This window comes from Brienomyrus brachyistius, chromosome 2 (genome assembly GCF_023856365.1).
Source record: "Brienomyrus brachyistius isolate T26 chromosome 2, BBRACH_0.4, whole genome shotgun sequence".
NCBI lineage: Eukaryota > Metazoa > Chordata > Actinopteri > Osteoglossiformes > Mormyridae > Brienomyrus > Brienomyrus brachyistius.
In genome coordinates this window covers 989257-1003334 of record NC_064534.1, presented here as the reverse complement: position 1 = coordinate 1003334, position 14078 = coordinate 989257, and the positions used below count along the sequence as shown (strand labels likewise).

Here is a 14078-nt window from a genome sequence, read left to right as displayed (position 1 = left end):
GTCAGGCTGATCGTGTGCTCCATACTCTGCACTGTGATGGGGGGGCCCAGGGAACATCTGCCAGCTCTGTGACACCCCTCTGGGTGCGTCGCAAGCAGGAGGAGATCAGGATAAATGGACACCACAAAGACACCCCCGTGTGGACGTAGCGTCACACTGCACATGGCTAATTTCTGGCAGGCTGTTTGTCTGCCTGTCTTGTGCGTTTCATGCCTGACACACATGAAGGGTATTTCTGGATGTCACCTGCATTAATTTTTTCTACAGTTTGTTTCCTACGGTTTGTCACGCTGCACAAATCCCCTGCCTGTCCTTTGTGTGAATCACTCAGAGTCTGCCTGATGCTCTGTCTCCCTGCCAAAATGAATATACAGAGTAGCCAAAAATTATTTGTTCACTATGAAAAAATTGTCAAAATGTAAATAAAATGAATATATTGAAGAACAAACTTTAAAACCTGTCTAAAATGTGTGTGTTAGGTGCAGAAACAAGAAAAAAAAAACCTTATTCAAAATATATTCTGGAGTTTTCTCACAGTCCCGTACGTCGCTTAAATCATCCGAGATCAGACGCCTCATCCTGGATGAGTTAATGCCAGTGAGACTCATCCGGAATAAGTCGGTTTTTCAAAGGCAGCTGTGTAGTAGCTTAGTCTAGCTGGATCCATTCATCTGAGATGATTGCGTACGCCCGCGCTGCTTAAAAAGCCCATATATATCGAGTCTAGAAAACATGATCAGCAAGTCTTTGATAGGCTGCAACAAAATGATGAAAGGAAGCGGAGCAGGACCTTGTATTAGAAGGATATGAAGAATTTCGAGAACTAATATGCAGAAGGGGTCACACAACAAGAGCAGCCCAAACTTCAAGGGACCAGGCAAAACAGTCCGTTATGTTCAAAGTCCGTTATGTCCAAAGTCAGTTATGTTCAAAGTCCGTTATATCCAAAGTCAGTTATGTTCAAAGTCCGTTATATCCAAAGTCAGTTATGTCCAGAGTCTGTTATGTCCAAAGTCAGTTATATCCAAAGTCCGTTATGTCCAGAGCTGCTGTCTGCCCAGAACACAACTACAGGACACCATTTACTCATGCCACAACCCAGCAGACACTCTTGTGGTATATATTATTATATTGTACATGTAGTAATCCAATTTTACCTGACCAGATGTTTGACTATTAATAATCCCGACTACGTATCTGTGCTGGATATCACCGGCACGCCACGCACCTTGTAGGCGGAGCCTGCATGCCCATTATAGCGAACAAGACTACATCTAAAAGCGTTTGTCTGTTATAAGCGAAATTCTGTTATATGCGAGTCCGCTATAACAGGACTTTACTGGATGTCATAATTCCAGATCAAATGTAAGCATAATGAGAACATAGGACCAGGGTAAAGTGAAGTACAAGAATATACTTCAAATTGGTAAATATTGGTATGACTATTTAAAGAATTGTTGACATACAAATCCATATATATATATATATATATATATATATATATATATATATATATATATATATATATATATATATATATATGTGTGTGTGTGTGTATATGTGTATGTATCCATCCATTTTCCAAATCGCTTATCCTACTGGGTTGCAGTCCCGGAAGCAATGGGCACGAGGCAGGGAACAACCCAGGAGCAATAAAGGATCTTGCCGATCAGGCAAAACACTCTCTGTATGAAATTCTCTTCCTATAATTTGTGCACCAAAATCAATTGGTCGCTCATTCATGAATGGTGAGGCCATGATTGGATTTCAATACACGGACACTGATTACGTGTGAGGGGCGGCATGGTGGTGCAGTGGTTAGCACTGTTGCCTCACACCTCTGGGACCCGGGTTCGAATCTCCGCCTGGGTCGCATGTGTGTGGAGTTTGCATGTTCTCCCCATGTCGTCGTGGGGTTTCCTCCGGGTACTCCGGTTTCCCCCCACAGTCCAAAAAACATGTTGAGGCTAATTGGAGTTGCTCAATTGCCCGTAGGAATGCATGTGAGAGTGAATGGTGTGTGAGTGTGCCCTGCGATGGGCTGGCCCCCCATCCTGGGTTGTTCCCATCCTCGTGCCCATTGCTTCCGGGATAGGCTCCGGACCCCCCGCGACCCAATAGGATAAGCGGTTTGGAAAATGGATGGATGGATGGATGATTACGTGTGTGAGCTAATCCTTGTTTACACAGAACAAACCTGCTCCGAGCAGGTTTGAGGATTTGGATGTGCTGCTATGACAACACATCCAGTAAGAGTTTCGAAAAACAGACAGATCCAGGATCATGACAAATCGTCAACAATTACATCCGGCTAAACGAGTAATCCACGTACGAAAAATACCCCCCTGCTCAGTATCTGATCGGCCCTCCTTTGGCCGCAATAACAGCATGCAGCCTCCTGGACAGCTTTCAGCAAGGCTGCTGCGAGTGGCTGGGTCAGGGCTCTCCTATGTGTGCTAGAGCATGTCTTTCAAGTTCTGTAGTTTCAAGCTACAGGCAGGAAACGGAGGATGCGGACGACCCACTGGTATCTCAGTGGACAAATGGGGATTTAGTAAACAAAACAGAAAACAGTAAGAACAATACAGAAACCAAAAAGGCCCCGAGGGGTCAGAAACAAAAGGGTTTTTGTTAAACCTACAACAGGGTGGAGGCAGGGAGGCAGACAGGCTACAAACAGAATATTCAAAACATAATCACACCCTTCCAGCTGAGTGGTGAGAGCATCAGCTAAGACCTGGAAGCGTGTGATCGGGAGAAGCAGCCGAGTGGTGAGAGCATCAGCTAAGACCTGGAAGGGTGTGATCGGGAGAAGCAGCCGAGTGGTGAGAGCATCAGCTAAGACCTGGAAGCGTGTGATCGGGAGAAGCAGCCGAGTGGTGAGAGCATCAGCTAAGACCTGGAAGGGTGTGATCGGGAGAAGCAGCCGAGTGGTGAGAGCATCAGCTAAGACCTGGAAGCGTGTGATCGGGAGAAGCAGCCGAGTGGTGAGAGCATCAGCTAAGAACTGGAAGGGTGTGATCGGGAGAAGCAGCCGAGTGGTGAGAGCATCAGCTAAGACCTGGAAGGGTGTGATTGGCAGAAGCAGCCGAGTGGTGCTCCATTGTTAGCTTTACCTGTTAACCACAGTTTGTCCACGACGAACACCATGTTCGAACATAAGTGTGTTCATAAGTACACCTGATGCCAGAACCCCTTATGCTGCAGTTCGATGATCGATTTTGCAATTATATCATCAGATCTGCCTCCAAAAGTTTTGAACACTCAGGTGAAAAGAGGAGCTGTCAAATGATCACCACCTGGTGGTGAGTTGGATCAGACTGCAGGAGAAGATGCCGGATAGAGCTGGTAGACCTAAACGCGTAATGAGGGTATGCTCGGATCATCTGGCAATAGCCAGATCATTTACTCAAACCTCCAAGAGAACTTCTATGGCATCCCGATGGAGTCAGGGGACACTGTACTTGAATGGGCCATGTTCCAGGACTGCACTGCTGAGGCAGCATTGCGTAGCTGTGTCTGTAAGGTTGTTAGTGCTTGTCGCCGTGGTAACCCCCTAACCCGGTGGTGGACACCAGCAGGAAAGGGAGCTATCAGGCTGATGAAGAAGGTCTTCTGAGTTTACTTGGCTTGTGTGACTCCTGAAGCAGCATACAGTTACCGGCAGACTGGGGTGGTAGTGCTCCATCTTCACGGGGATCACACTCCTTAGCCTCCTTGGGAAGGTGTATGCCAGGGTACTGGAGAGGAGGGGCCGATCATTGGTGGAACCTTGGATTCAGGAGGAACAATGCAGATTCCATCCTGGCCACAGGTCACTGGACCAGCTCTTCACCCTCACCAGGATGGTGGAGGTTCATGGGCGTTTGTCCAAACCACTCTTCAGTTTTGTGGAATTCAAAAGCAATATCAGTGTGTCCCTCGGGGGGTTCTGTGGGGGTGCTTCAGCCTTAGTATGCCTCAGGAGGAGCTGAGGAGGTGGCTGGGGAGAAGAAGGTCTGGGCAACCCTGCTCAGATGGCTGCCCCTGCAACCCAACCAGAGATAAGTGGCGGAAAATGGATGGATGGATGGATGGATGGATAGATGGAGTCCCCGAAAATGTCCCAAAGTTAACAGCCTGAAGCCCACAAAGTTCCATAAAACAATTTATATTATACCCAAATTAGCTTGATAAAACTTGATAAAACAAAAATTGTTACCTGAAGAAGTTTAGGGTTAGGGTTAGGATTAGGGTTAGGATTAGGATTAGGGTTAGGGTTAGGGTTAGGATTAGGGTTAGGATCCCTCACATGTAGCGTGTCACTGCCTGAAACGGGGACTTGTCAGACTTAAGAAGGCACATCTTGGGTTAGCCTGCCAGTGTAGTTGAGATGTGGCATCATAAATGTCCCCACCGCCTCTGTCCTGTTTCCCTTTTTCCTGTCCCGCAGACAGCCAGTGGATCGGCATTCCAGGGGAGCTTCGTGGCTACGAGCGGGCCCACCAGCTCTATGGGCGGCTTCCTTGGGCCAGTCTGTTCCAGCCTACCATTCGGCTAGCTCGCCAGGGCGTCCCCCTGTCCGCTGTCATGAGCCGTTTCAAGGACCTCCAGGAACTTGAAGAAACTTCACCTCTACGGTATGATGCTGAATGCTGCGCTTACCACCCTGCTGAAATATCTACTGTAACACACAAGTAGCTGACGATTGTCTTACTAGTGATGTCAGGGAGATGATGGACTATAAAATGCTGTGAGTTTCCTGGAGTGGAGCTGAATAACACCCCCCACTCCACAGTGTGACTTTATGGCAAAGTAAAATATACACCAACACAGAATCATTTAATGGACATTTATAATGTACAAGGGTGTGATAGAATTTTTTTTTAATTCTCAAAATCCTTTAAAGTCTGGTATATAACATGAAATATATCTAAAATATGCATATATCCATTTTTTGGTTTGAGGGCCAGATATCTCTTCAAAGCACAGTGACTGATCTGTGGCATAGCCAGTAGTGTCTTGAGTTGAAGTGCACGGACCGGGGAAGCAGGCAAGGGCCGGAAGGGCTGCGGCAAAAAGGGATTTAATGGGCGAATGGAGAGGCATGCAGGCACAAGAACCATAACCAACACGTAACACTACAATGACGGACTCGGGAAACATGCTCTGATGTGGACTTAAATACACAGAACTAACAAAGACAACTTGAAACAGCTGATAGACACTGGGAATCCACACGAGGTAGATGAGGGGGGCGTGGCACAGGAGGATCGGCACAATCGGGGTGGGATGAATAGTATGCAGCTCCTGAAAGTTAAGGTCACTGCCTCATTTTGGTTAATTTTTCAGGAAGCTGTTCTCCCATAAGAACAACACCCTGCTGAAAGTGGGCGAGATGGTGAAGTTTGAGAAGCTGGCAGACACGCTGGAGGTCATCGCCAGAGAGGGTGCGGGCGCTTTCTACATGGGGCCGCTTGCCGAGGATCTCGTCCAGGATGTGAGGGATGCAGGTGCCACAGTCACTCCGTCACGCCAACTTGACGCACCCCAAGCTGACCCTGAGCCCTGTGTGCAGCCTTTGCTTAGGAACCAGGCGTCTTGGCTTGGTGTCGGCTTCTGAGAATGAGAACTGTACTGTTCATTTTCTTTAGCTTATCTTATTCATAGTGGACTGGTGTCATAGCTTAAAGTTGCATTTTCTCTGTTGCATTTTAGGTGGAACTTTGTCCATGGAGGATCTGAACTCGTACACAGTAAAAGAAGTGGACCCATGGTCAATTAAAATAGGAGATTATACGATGTACTTTCCTCCACCGCCATCAGGTGGTGCTATTCTCAGCTTCATCCTTAATATAATGAAAGGTCAGGATTCTGCAGCATTCCCTCAAAGATCCATTACATCATAGAAGGATATTGACTGAACAGGCTCTTCCTCACTTAGTTGATTCTTTCAGGTTTCAACCTTGACTCATTCTCCATTCTTGGAAAGCAGAAGACCTTGACTTATCACCGCTATATTGAAGCATGCAAGTTTGCCAATAGCAGGAGGAGTGACATCCGTGACCCTGCCTTTGTTTCTGACAGGGTGAGCTGGTCTCAAGGCGCTAGGCAGGTCAACATCTCTGCAACGAACTGCTTAACTATTCAGAGTCAGATCTGTCCACTGATCCAATCAGAGGCGATTCAGACATGAGATTCAGAGTCTGTCATCGGAGTCACAGGAATACAACCTGGACTGGACATCAGTCCAACTCGGGGCACGCACACTCATAACTGTGGGAGGCAAACGGGCGTCCCAGATAGCGGATTCTAGCACAGGTGCACTGTGGTGGCAATTACAGCGAGTGTCCACTGTCTTCTAAGCGCGCTTTGGGATATGCTTGTTTTCATAGTCAGAGCACAGAATACTAAGGTGTGCCGTCCGTTTTGTCTTGTGTTTTTGTGTTGATTTCCCATTATAAGCCACCGCAGGAGGCGGCCAGCTCCTCACACTTCAGTCAGTACGTTTACACGCACGTCTAAGTCGAGCTACGGTTTCAGCTCGACTACGTCATTTAATGGGACTGCTGTCCTTGTCCCAGTATACATGCAGGGGAGGGGAATCGATCTATTGGCGGAAGTATGTTACAGACGTGAACAATAATAAAATGAGTAATAATGGCTGTGTGGAGAAATGAAGTGACACAAACTTCAACTGCGATCTGGCTGGAAAAACAGACACAACAAGATCAGCATAGCATGAAAATAAATTAAGCATTTTGATTAATATACTATATACTGGAAATTTTTCAGATATTACAAGGTGATTTTGTTGCAATAAATATTGGGGTATTTATGAGACAAAGGAGTTCAACTTAAATTTCTCACAAACCCGTCTAGGAGTGAATTAAACAGCAAGGATAAAAATGATTGTCTCAGAGAACACAGCGCCGGTAAACTTTAAACTGATTTTTAAACGGATTCTTTAATACCTTAAGTTCTTTTTTTATTAATTAATTATGAAAACGAAGAATTTTTTAAACATAAGTGCAACTCAGAGCAGAAATGACATGTCCCATTAATCAATACATCTGTTTCACTGACTGAGATGACTGAGATAGGATGTTCCTCCCCTTGTGATATGGGCAGAATGCATTCCAGATGATGACAGAAGAGCTAGCAGATCGCGTGCGGCTCATGATCAGCAGCAACCGCACTTACGACCTCTCCTACTACAACACCACGCCTTCCGGGGACCATATGGGCACCACTCACCTATCGGTGCTGGATGAGGAAGGCACCGCGGTGTCTGTCACCAGCTCCATCAACTTCATGTGAGGGCACGCATGGGCGTGTGAGAGCTTGTGTGTGTGTGTGTGTGTGTGTGTGTGTGTGTGTGTGAGGGCAAGCATGGGCGTGTGAGAGCTTCTGTGTGTGTGTGTATGTGTGCGTGTGTGTGTGTGAGGGCACGCATGGGCGTGTGAGAGCTTGTGTGTGTGTGAGTGTGTGTGTGTGCGCGTGTATGTGTGTGTGAGGGCACACATGGGCGTGTGACAGCTTGTGAGCATTTGTGCTCATGTGTGGACATGACAGCATGCAAGAATGTGTTGATGAGCTCCTGAAATTGTGCTCAAATTACGGAAAGCAAGTGGTTTGGTTATGTGATTTGACATGGCCTCATGTCTGCAGTGATGAACAGCAGTCATACGGCTGAGGAATACGCAGCAGTGGCCTTATATCATGCACACTCCCCTTGTGTGCCACGCCTGCAGGACTCAGCCTCCACCTCATGTTAATCCTACTGCTTTTCTCATCATTTCGGTCTCTCTTGCCACAGCTTAGGCTCCAAGATCTACTCCCCAAAGACCGGAGTAATCCTCAACAACCAGCTGCGGGACTTCTGTGGCCATGCAGACAGCGTCTCTGCTGGTAATGAGATCAGCCCCAACTGTATAACTCTGCTCACTTTTATCACAATTCCGTTTTTGTTTGTTTTGTCTCAGTCCAACTTGTTTTCTCTCCTAAGTTTCATGCTGCTTCCTTGTCTCTGTATTTTCATGGTGCTCTTGCCTTTTGTCACTCACCCCTCGGGGCTTCCTGCTGGCTGTCTCTCCAGGGGAGCGCCCCCCCTCCTCCATGGCCCCCGTCGTGCTCCACTCTGAAACCAGCTCCAGGGTGCTGCTGATTGGTGCTTCTGGGGGCAGCATGATCCTCGGAGGTATAGCCCAGGTGAGTAGGCACCTTAGCCAGTCATACTCCTCCAATAAGGGCACCACCCCTGGTAATTAATTGGGTGGGCTAAGGGCTATGGCCGATCAGGCGTGTGCTACAGTGCCACACCAGCAGGTCCCAGCACTCACGCGATGCTCCAGGCTCATTAATTCAAGCACCTTCCCATCATCTCCAGACCATGATGAACCACCTTTGGTTTGGGATGAATCTGAAGGATGCCATTTCAACTCCGACTGTATATGTGGATCAGAAAAACACTGTGAAGTTCGAACCCAAATTTGACCAGGTGAGTCCTGCATGGTGGCTGAATTTCAGTCCACTTCATTACTGATTGCCTCTCAGCTGGCTAGAATTGGTTTGACTGCCGCAAAATGCAGATGTTTACCCATCTCTCTGTTGTTGCGAGCAGCCTCTAACACAGGACGCACCGATTTCCCAAGTGCACGGCAGCAGGGATGTGGGCTGGCACATCACACACCAGAGCATGCAATCACAGGGATGTGGGCTGGCACATCACACACCAGAGCATGCAATCACAGGGATGTGGGCTGGCACATCACACACCAGAGCATGCAATCACAGGGATGTGGGCTGGCACATCACACACTGGGGTGCACGGTTGTGGGGATGTTGGCTGGCACATCACCCCGGAGCACATGACCATGGGGATGTGGGCTGGCACATCACACACTGGGGTGAGCAATTGCGGGGATGTGGAGTGGCATATCACACTGGGGCACGCGGTCACGTGATGGTGGGCTGACACAATTTCATTATTCAGGAGGTACAGGTAAGTCATTACATTACCTCACCAAGGTAAGGTTATGTTATGAATAATTGTGTGTGTATATATATATATATATATATATATATATATATATATATATGTATATATAAAATGCATAAATAATATGCGATACACATACACCCACCAAACTTGTTTCCAGAACGTGTCAAAGGCTTTGGAGGCCTTGGGACACACAGTGGGGAACCAGAGCTACTTTTACAACGTGGTCAACGCCATCTCCACGGAGGGGCCATGCATTGAGGCCGTGTCAGACGCCCGTAAGCTGGGGGAGGCAGCGGGCTACTAAGCAGCTACGGGCTCGGCTGGCCAGGCACTGCAGCGAGCAGCTTGGCCTATATCAGTCATCAGAACTATGTTAGAGTGCCAGTCCTCCAGTGTGGTCAGCACTGGTATAACAGGCATGTTTTCATGGATGATCCTGCTGTTAGAGCTGGATTATGAATCTGTTATTGGCAGAGCTGCCTGATTTATCACCATGTTCAATTTGAAAAGTGGATAAATAGTTGACTTGGTTAATAAATGGATGATTGAATGAATGAATGACTGGTGATTCTTTAAGGAACTCTCTCAGAAAGACACAACATTCACACTCCCATTCATTGTATAAATGAATGAAATATATTTCGACATTAATATAATTATTCTTTGGTTTTTGCATATCCCATCACACACCGCTAACATGCATAGATCAAATACAACAGGAAATAGTTCTGGAACATTTCAAGTCAAGAAGCTTATTGTCATATACACATTAAAAAACATGTACATGTTAGAACCATGTGATGAAATTATTACTTTGCTTGTTAACCCTTCGAAAAAGATATAAAAAATAAAATAAATTAAGAAAAAAAGAAAAAAATTGCAAAAATCACTCGAAAAAGTGCTTGTGTGTGCCATGCCCCCGATTATCCACGTGTGCTTCCCTGATCGTACCCAGCTGTACCCTGTTGTTTGGTCTATTTCAGTCCGTGTCTTACCTCAGTTCAGTGTCTGCCATTGATGTTAGTCAGTGTCTGATGTTTCCTGCACCCTGTTGGGAGAATAAATCCCCGTTCTTCCCGTACTTTGCCTGCCTTGCCTGTTTCCTGCCCGTGCGATCAGCCCGTGTGCAATACCCGCACAACCGGAACACAACACAGAATGCTGAATGACGTACAGCAAGAGCTGGATATAAATATGATACGAATATGGATATGAATATGGATATGGATATGATATGAATATGGGCTCAGATTAACTTGAGTTTTTCGTATTGCTCAAGAGTCTGATGAAAAAGCTTTTCGTCAGTCTTGTGGTTCGGAACTTTATGCTCCTGTAGCGTCTTCATGAGGGGAGGGGTGTGAACGCGATGCGTTGGGGGTGCGTATTGTCTTTGATGATGTTGTGGACCCTCTTGATGACCCTTCTGCGACACGAAGGCTACGCGGTGTTACTCCGAGCCGCGGTTCTGTGACACGAAGGCTATGCGGTGTTACTCCGAGCCGCGGTTCTGCGACACGAAGGCTACGTGGTGTTACTCTGAGCCGCAGATATGTGACACGAAAGCTACGCGGTGTTACTCCGAGCCGCGGTTCTGTGACACGAAGGCTATGCGGTGTTACTCCGAGCCGTGGTTCTGCGACACGAAGGCTACGCGGTGTTACTCTGAGCCGCGGTTCTGCGACACGAAGGCTATGCGGTGTTACTCTGAGCCGCGGTTCTGTGACACGAAGGCTACGCGGTGTTACTCCGAGCCGCGGTTCTGCGACACGAAGGCTACGTGGTGTTACTCTGAGCCGCAGATATGTGACACGAAGGCTACATGGTGTTACTCCGAGCCGCGGTTCTGCGACACGAAGGCTACGCGGTGTTACTCTGAGCCGCGGTTCTGTGACACGAAGGCTACGCGGTGTTACTCTGAGCCGCAGATCTGCCACACGAAAGCTACGCGGTGTTACTCTGAGCCGTGGTTCTGTGACACGAAGGCTATGCGGTGTTACTCCGAGCCGCGGTTCTGCGACACAAAGGCTATGCGGTGTTACTCCGAGCCGCAGATCTGCGACACGAAGGCTACGCGGTGTTACTCCGAGCCGCAGTTCTGCGACACGAAGGGTACGCGGTGTTACTCCGAGCCGCAGTTCTGTGACACGAAGGGTACGCGGTGTTACTCCGAGCCGCGGTTCTGTGACACGAAGGCTACACAGTGTTACTCCGAGCCGCGGTTCTGTGACACGAAGGCTATGCGGTGTTACTCCGAGCTGCGGTTCTGCGACACGAAGGCTATGCGGTGTTACTCCGAGCTGCGGTTCTGCGACACGAAGGCTACGTGGTGTTACTCTGAGCCGCAGTTCTGCGACACGAAGGGTACGCGGTGTTACTCCGAGCCGCAGTTCTGTGACACGAAGGCTACGCGGTGTTACTCCGAGCCGCAGATCTGCCACACGAAGGCTACGCGGTGTTACTCCGAGCCGCAGTTCTGCGACACGAAGGGTACGCGGTGTTACTCCGAGCCGCAGTTCTGTGACACGAAGGCTACGCGGTGTTACTCCGAGCCGCAGATCTGCCACACGAAGGCTACGTGGTGTTACTCTGAGCCGCAGATCTGCCACACGAAGGCAACGCGGTGTTACTCCGAGCCGCAGATCTGCGACACGAAGGCTACGCGGTGTTGCTCCGAGCCGCAGTTCTGCGACACAAAGGCTATGCGGTGTTACTCCGAGCCGCAGATCTGCGACACGAAGGCTACGTGGTGTTACTCTGAGCCGCAGATATGTGACACGAAGGGTACGCGGTGTTACTCCGAGCCGCAGTTCTGCGACACGAAGGCTACGCGGTGTTACTCTGAGCTGCAGTTCTGTGACATGAAGACTACATGGTGTTACTCTGAGCCGCAGATCTGCGACACGAAGGCTATGCGGTGTCACTCCGAGCCGCAGTTCTGCGACACGAAGGCTATGCGGTGTTACTCCGAGCCGCAGATCTGCCACACGAAGGCTACGTGGTGTTACTCCGAGCCGCAGATCTGCCACACAAAGGCTACGCGGTGTTACTCCGAGCCGCAGTTCTGTGACACGAAGGCTACGCGGTGTTACTCCGAGCCGCAGTTCTGCGACACAAAGGCTATGCGGTGTTACTCCGAGCCGCAGATCTGCGACACGAAGGCTACGTGGTGTTACTCTGAGCCGCAGATATGTGACACGAAGGGTACGCGGTGTTACTCCGAGCCGCAGTTCTGCGACACGAAGGCTACGCGGTGTTACTCTGAGCCGCAGATCTGCGACACGAAGGCTACGTGGTGTTACTCTGAGCCGCAGATCTGCCACACGAAGGCTACGCGGTGTTACTCCGAGCCGCAGTTCTGTGACACGAAGGCTACGCGGTGTTACTCTGAGCCGCGGTTCTGCGACAGGAAGGCTACGCGGTGTTACTCCGAGCCGCAGTTCTGTGACACGAAGGGTACGCGGTGTTACTCCGAGCCGCAGTTCTGTGACACGAAGGCTACGCGGTGTTACTCCGAGCCGCAGATCTGCGACACGAAGGCTACGTGGTGTTACTCTGAGCCGCAGATCTGCCACACGAAGGCTACGCGGTGTTACTCCGAGCCGCAGATCTGCCACACGAAGGCTACGCGGTGTTACTCCGAGCCGCAGTTCTGTGACACGAAGGCTACGCGGTGTTACTCTGAGCCGCGGTTCTGCGACACGAAGGCTACGCGGTGTTGCTCCGAGCCGCGGTTCTGCGACACGAAGGCTACGCGGTGTTGCTCCGAGCCGCGGTTCTGCGACACGAAGGCTACGCGGTGTTACTCTGAGCCGCAGTTCTGTGACATGAAGACTACATGGTGTTACTCTGAGCCGCAGATCTGCGACACGAAGGCTGCGTGGTGTTACTCCGAGCCGCAGATTTGTGATGCATGAAGGCTACGCGGTGTTACTCCGAGCTGCAGATATGTGATGAATGAAAGCAATGCAGTAGAACTGCTTGAGCTGCACAACTAGCAAGCATAGAATTTCTACATGGACATCAGGCCCCTTGCATAACTGATATCTAAGCTGAGGTTTTAAGGCAGAGCCCAGCCCTCCACTACACAGGAAGCACAATGTAACGTTGTCTTTGTTGGGATCTAAACTGCAGCACTGCTAGTTTGCATCTGTGCTTCTGGGCCTTGAATCAATATAAAGAGGAACTAGAGTTGGATATGAAGGATGAAGACAAAGCCAGGATCAGGAGTGACAGGCAGCTCCCGCATAACAGACAGATGGCATCACAACAGGCAATACTGCCTGCAAAGTTCTGGAAGGTTCATGAAATTTCTGGAACATAACATCATCATAATCTTTTAGTTTAAATTTGTATCATGCAGCTTAAATTTCAAATAGGAAAAAAGCACAAATCGCATTGTTTGCTCAAAAATATTTAATACGTATACAGGGGAACAATGTAGTATTTCAGTTTATCTTGAAATTAAACATAATATTAATTAGCGTGTACTTTGCTTAGCACAATAAATACAAAATAAAATCTAGCCCCCCCAGTCTTGTCCCAACAATCTAATGTGGCTGGATATAGTTCTGCAAAATCACAGTTCAGCCAAAAGCTGTAACTGTCCCAAAAGTGAAGTGTGAGACTGTTCAGCAGCTGGGGGCAGAGGGCCCTTTGCACAATGACCACTGAGTGACCTGCGTGTGGAGCAGCGTTAGACCCTGAGATGGATGGTAAGGGGCTGTGTGCAAAGCCACTGGACATGGAGCAAGCTGGCAAAACCCAACAACCCAGCAGGAGAATGAGAGGAAGACGTCAGCATTGACTCTAAAGGTCACATCTCCTCAATCCCTTCAAACACATATTATGGGAAAAAGCAGTGCAATGCAGGACATGTTCTGGTGATGAGGGGCAAAGTGCTTCTCTCGCTCAGCCACCTCTCCATTCCGGATGCCACTGATGGTCACCTGCTTCTTGGTGTCCTGAACCATGTGAGATGCACAGCAGATCTTCGGTTCTGCAGTTCTTTAGGTAGATATGATGACGGCTCAGTCCTTCATGGGCAGCTCATAAACACTCCTAGATCTGCAATCTCACTTCTATTCAAAAACACAGG

At 48.8% G+C, this 14078-nt stretch overlaps 1 protein-coding gene across 15 annotated transcripts in view; it reads left to right on the top strand.

Annotated features, from left to right (window-relative positions):
• ggt5a (gamma-glutamyltransferase 5a) overlaps positions 1 to 14078 on the top strand; it is a 33645-nt gene that overhangs the window by 11026 nt on the left and 8541 nt on the right. For 14 of the 15 annotated variants that reach the window (XR_007383806.1, XR_007383804.1, XR_007383791.1 and 11 more), the window contains exons 4-11: positions 4433 to 4619; positions 5332 to 5492; positions 5698 to 5844; positions 5937 to 6067; positions 7111 to 7295; positions 7799 to 7890; positions 8078 to 8190; positions 8369 to 8479. Coding sequence is in view for 1 of the 15 variants with exons in the window: in XM_048985299.1 (XP_048841256.1) it covers positions 4433 to 4619; positions 5332 to 5492; positions 5698 to 5844; positions 5937 to 6067; positions 7111 to 7295; positions 7799 to 7890; positions 8078 to 8190; positions 8369 to 8479; positions 9141 to 9287 (1274 nt within the window). In the remaining 14 variants the exon portion in view is untranslated. Of the gene's footprint in view, positions 1 to 4432; positions 4620 to 5331; positions 5493 to 5697; positions 5845 to 5936; positions 6068 to 7110; positions 7296 to 7798; positions 7891 to 8077; positions 8191 to 8368; positions 8480 to 9140; positions 9538 to 14078 lie in introns of those variants that run through there. The other variant, XM_048985299.1, reaches the window with a different exon arrangement.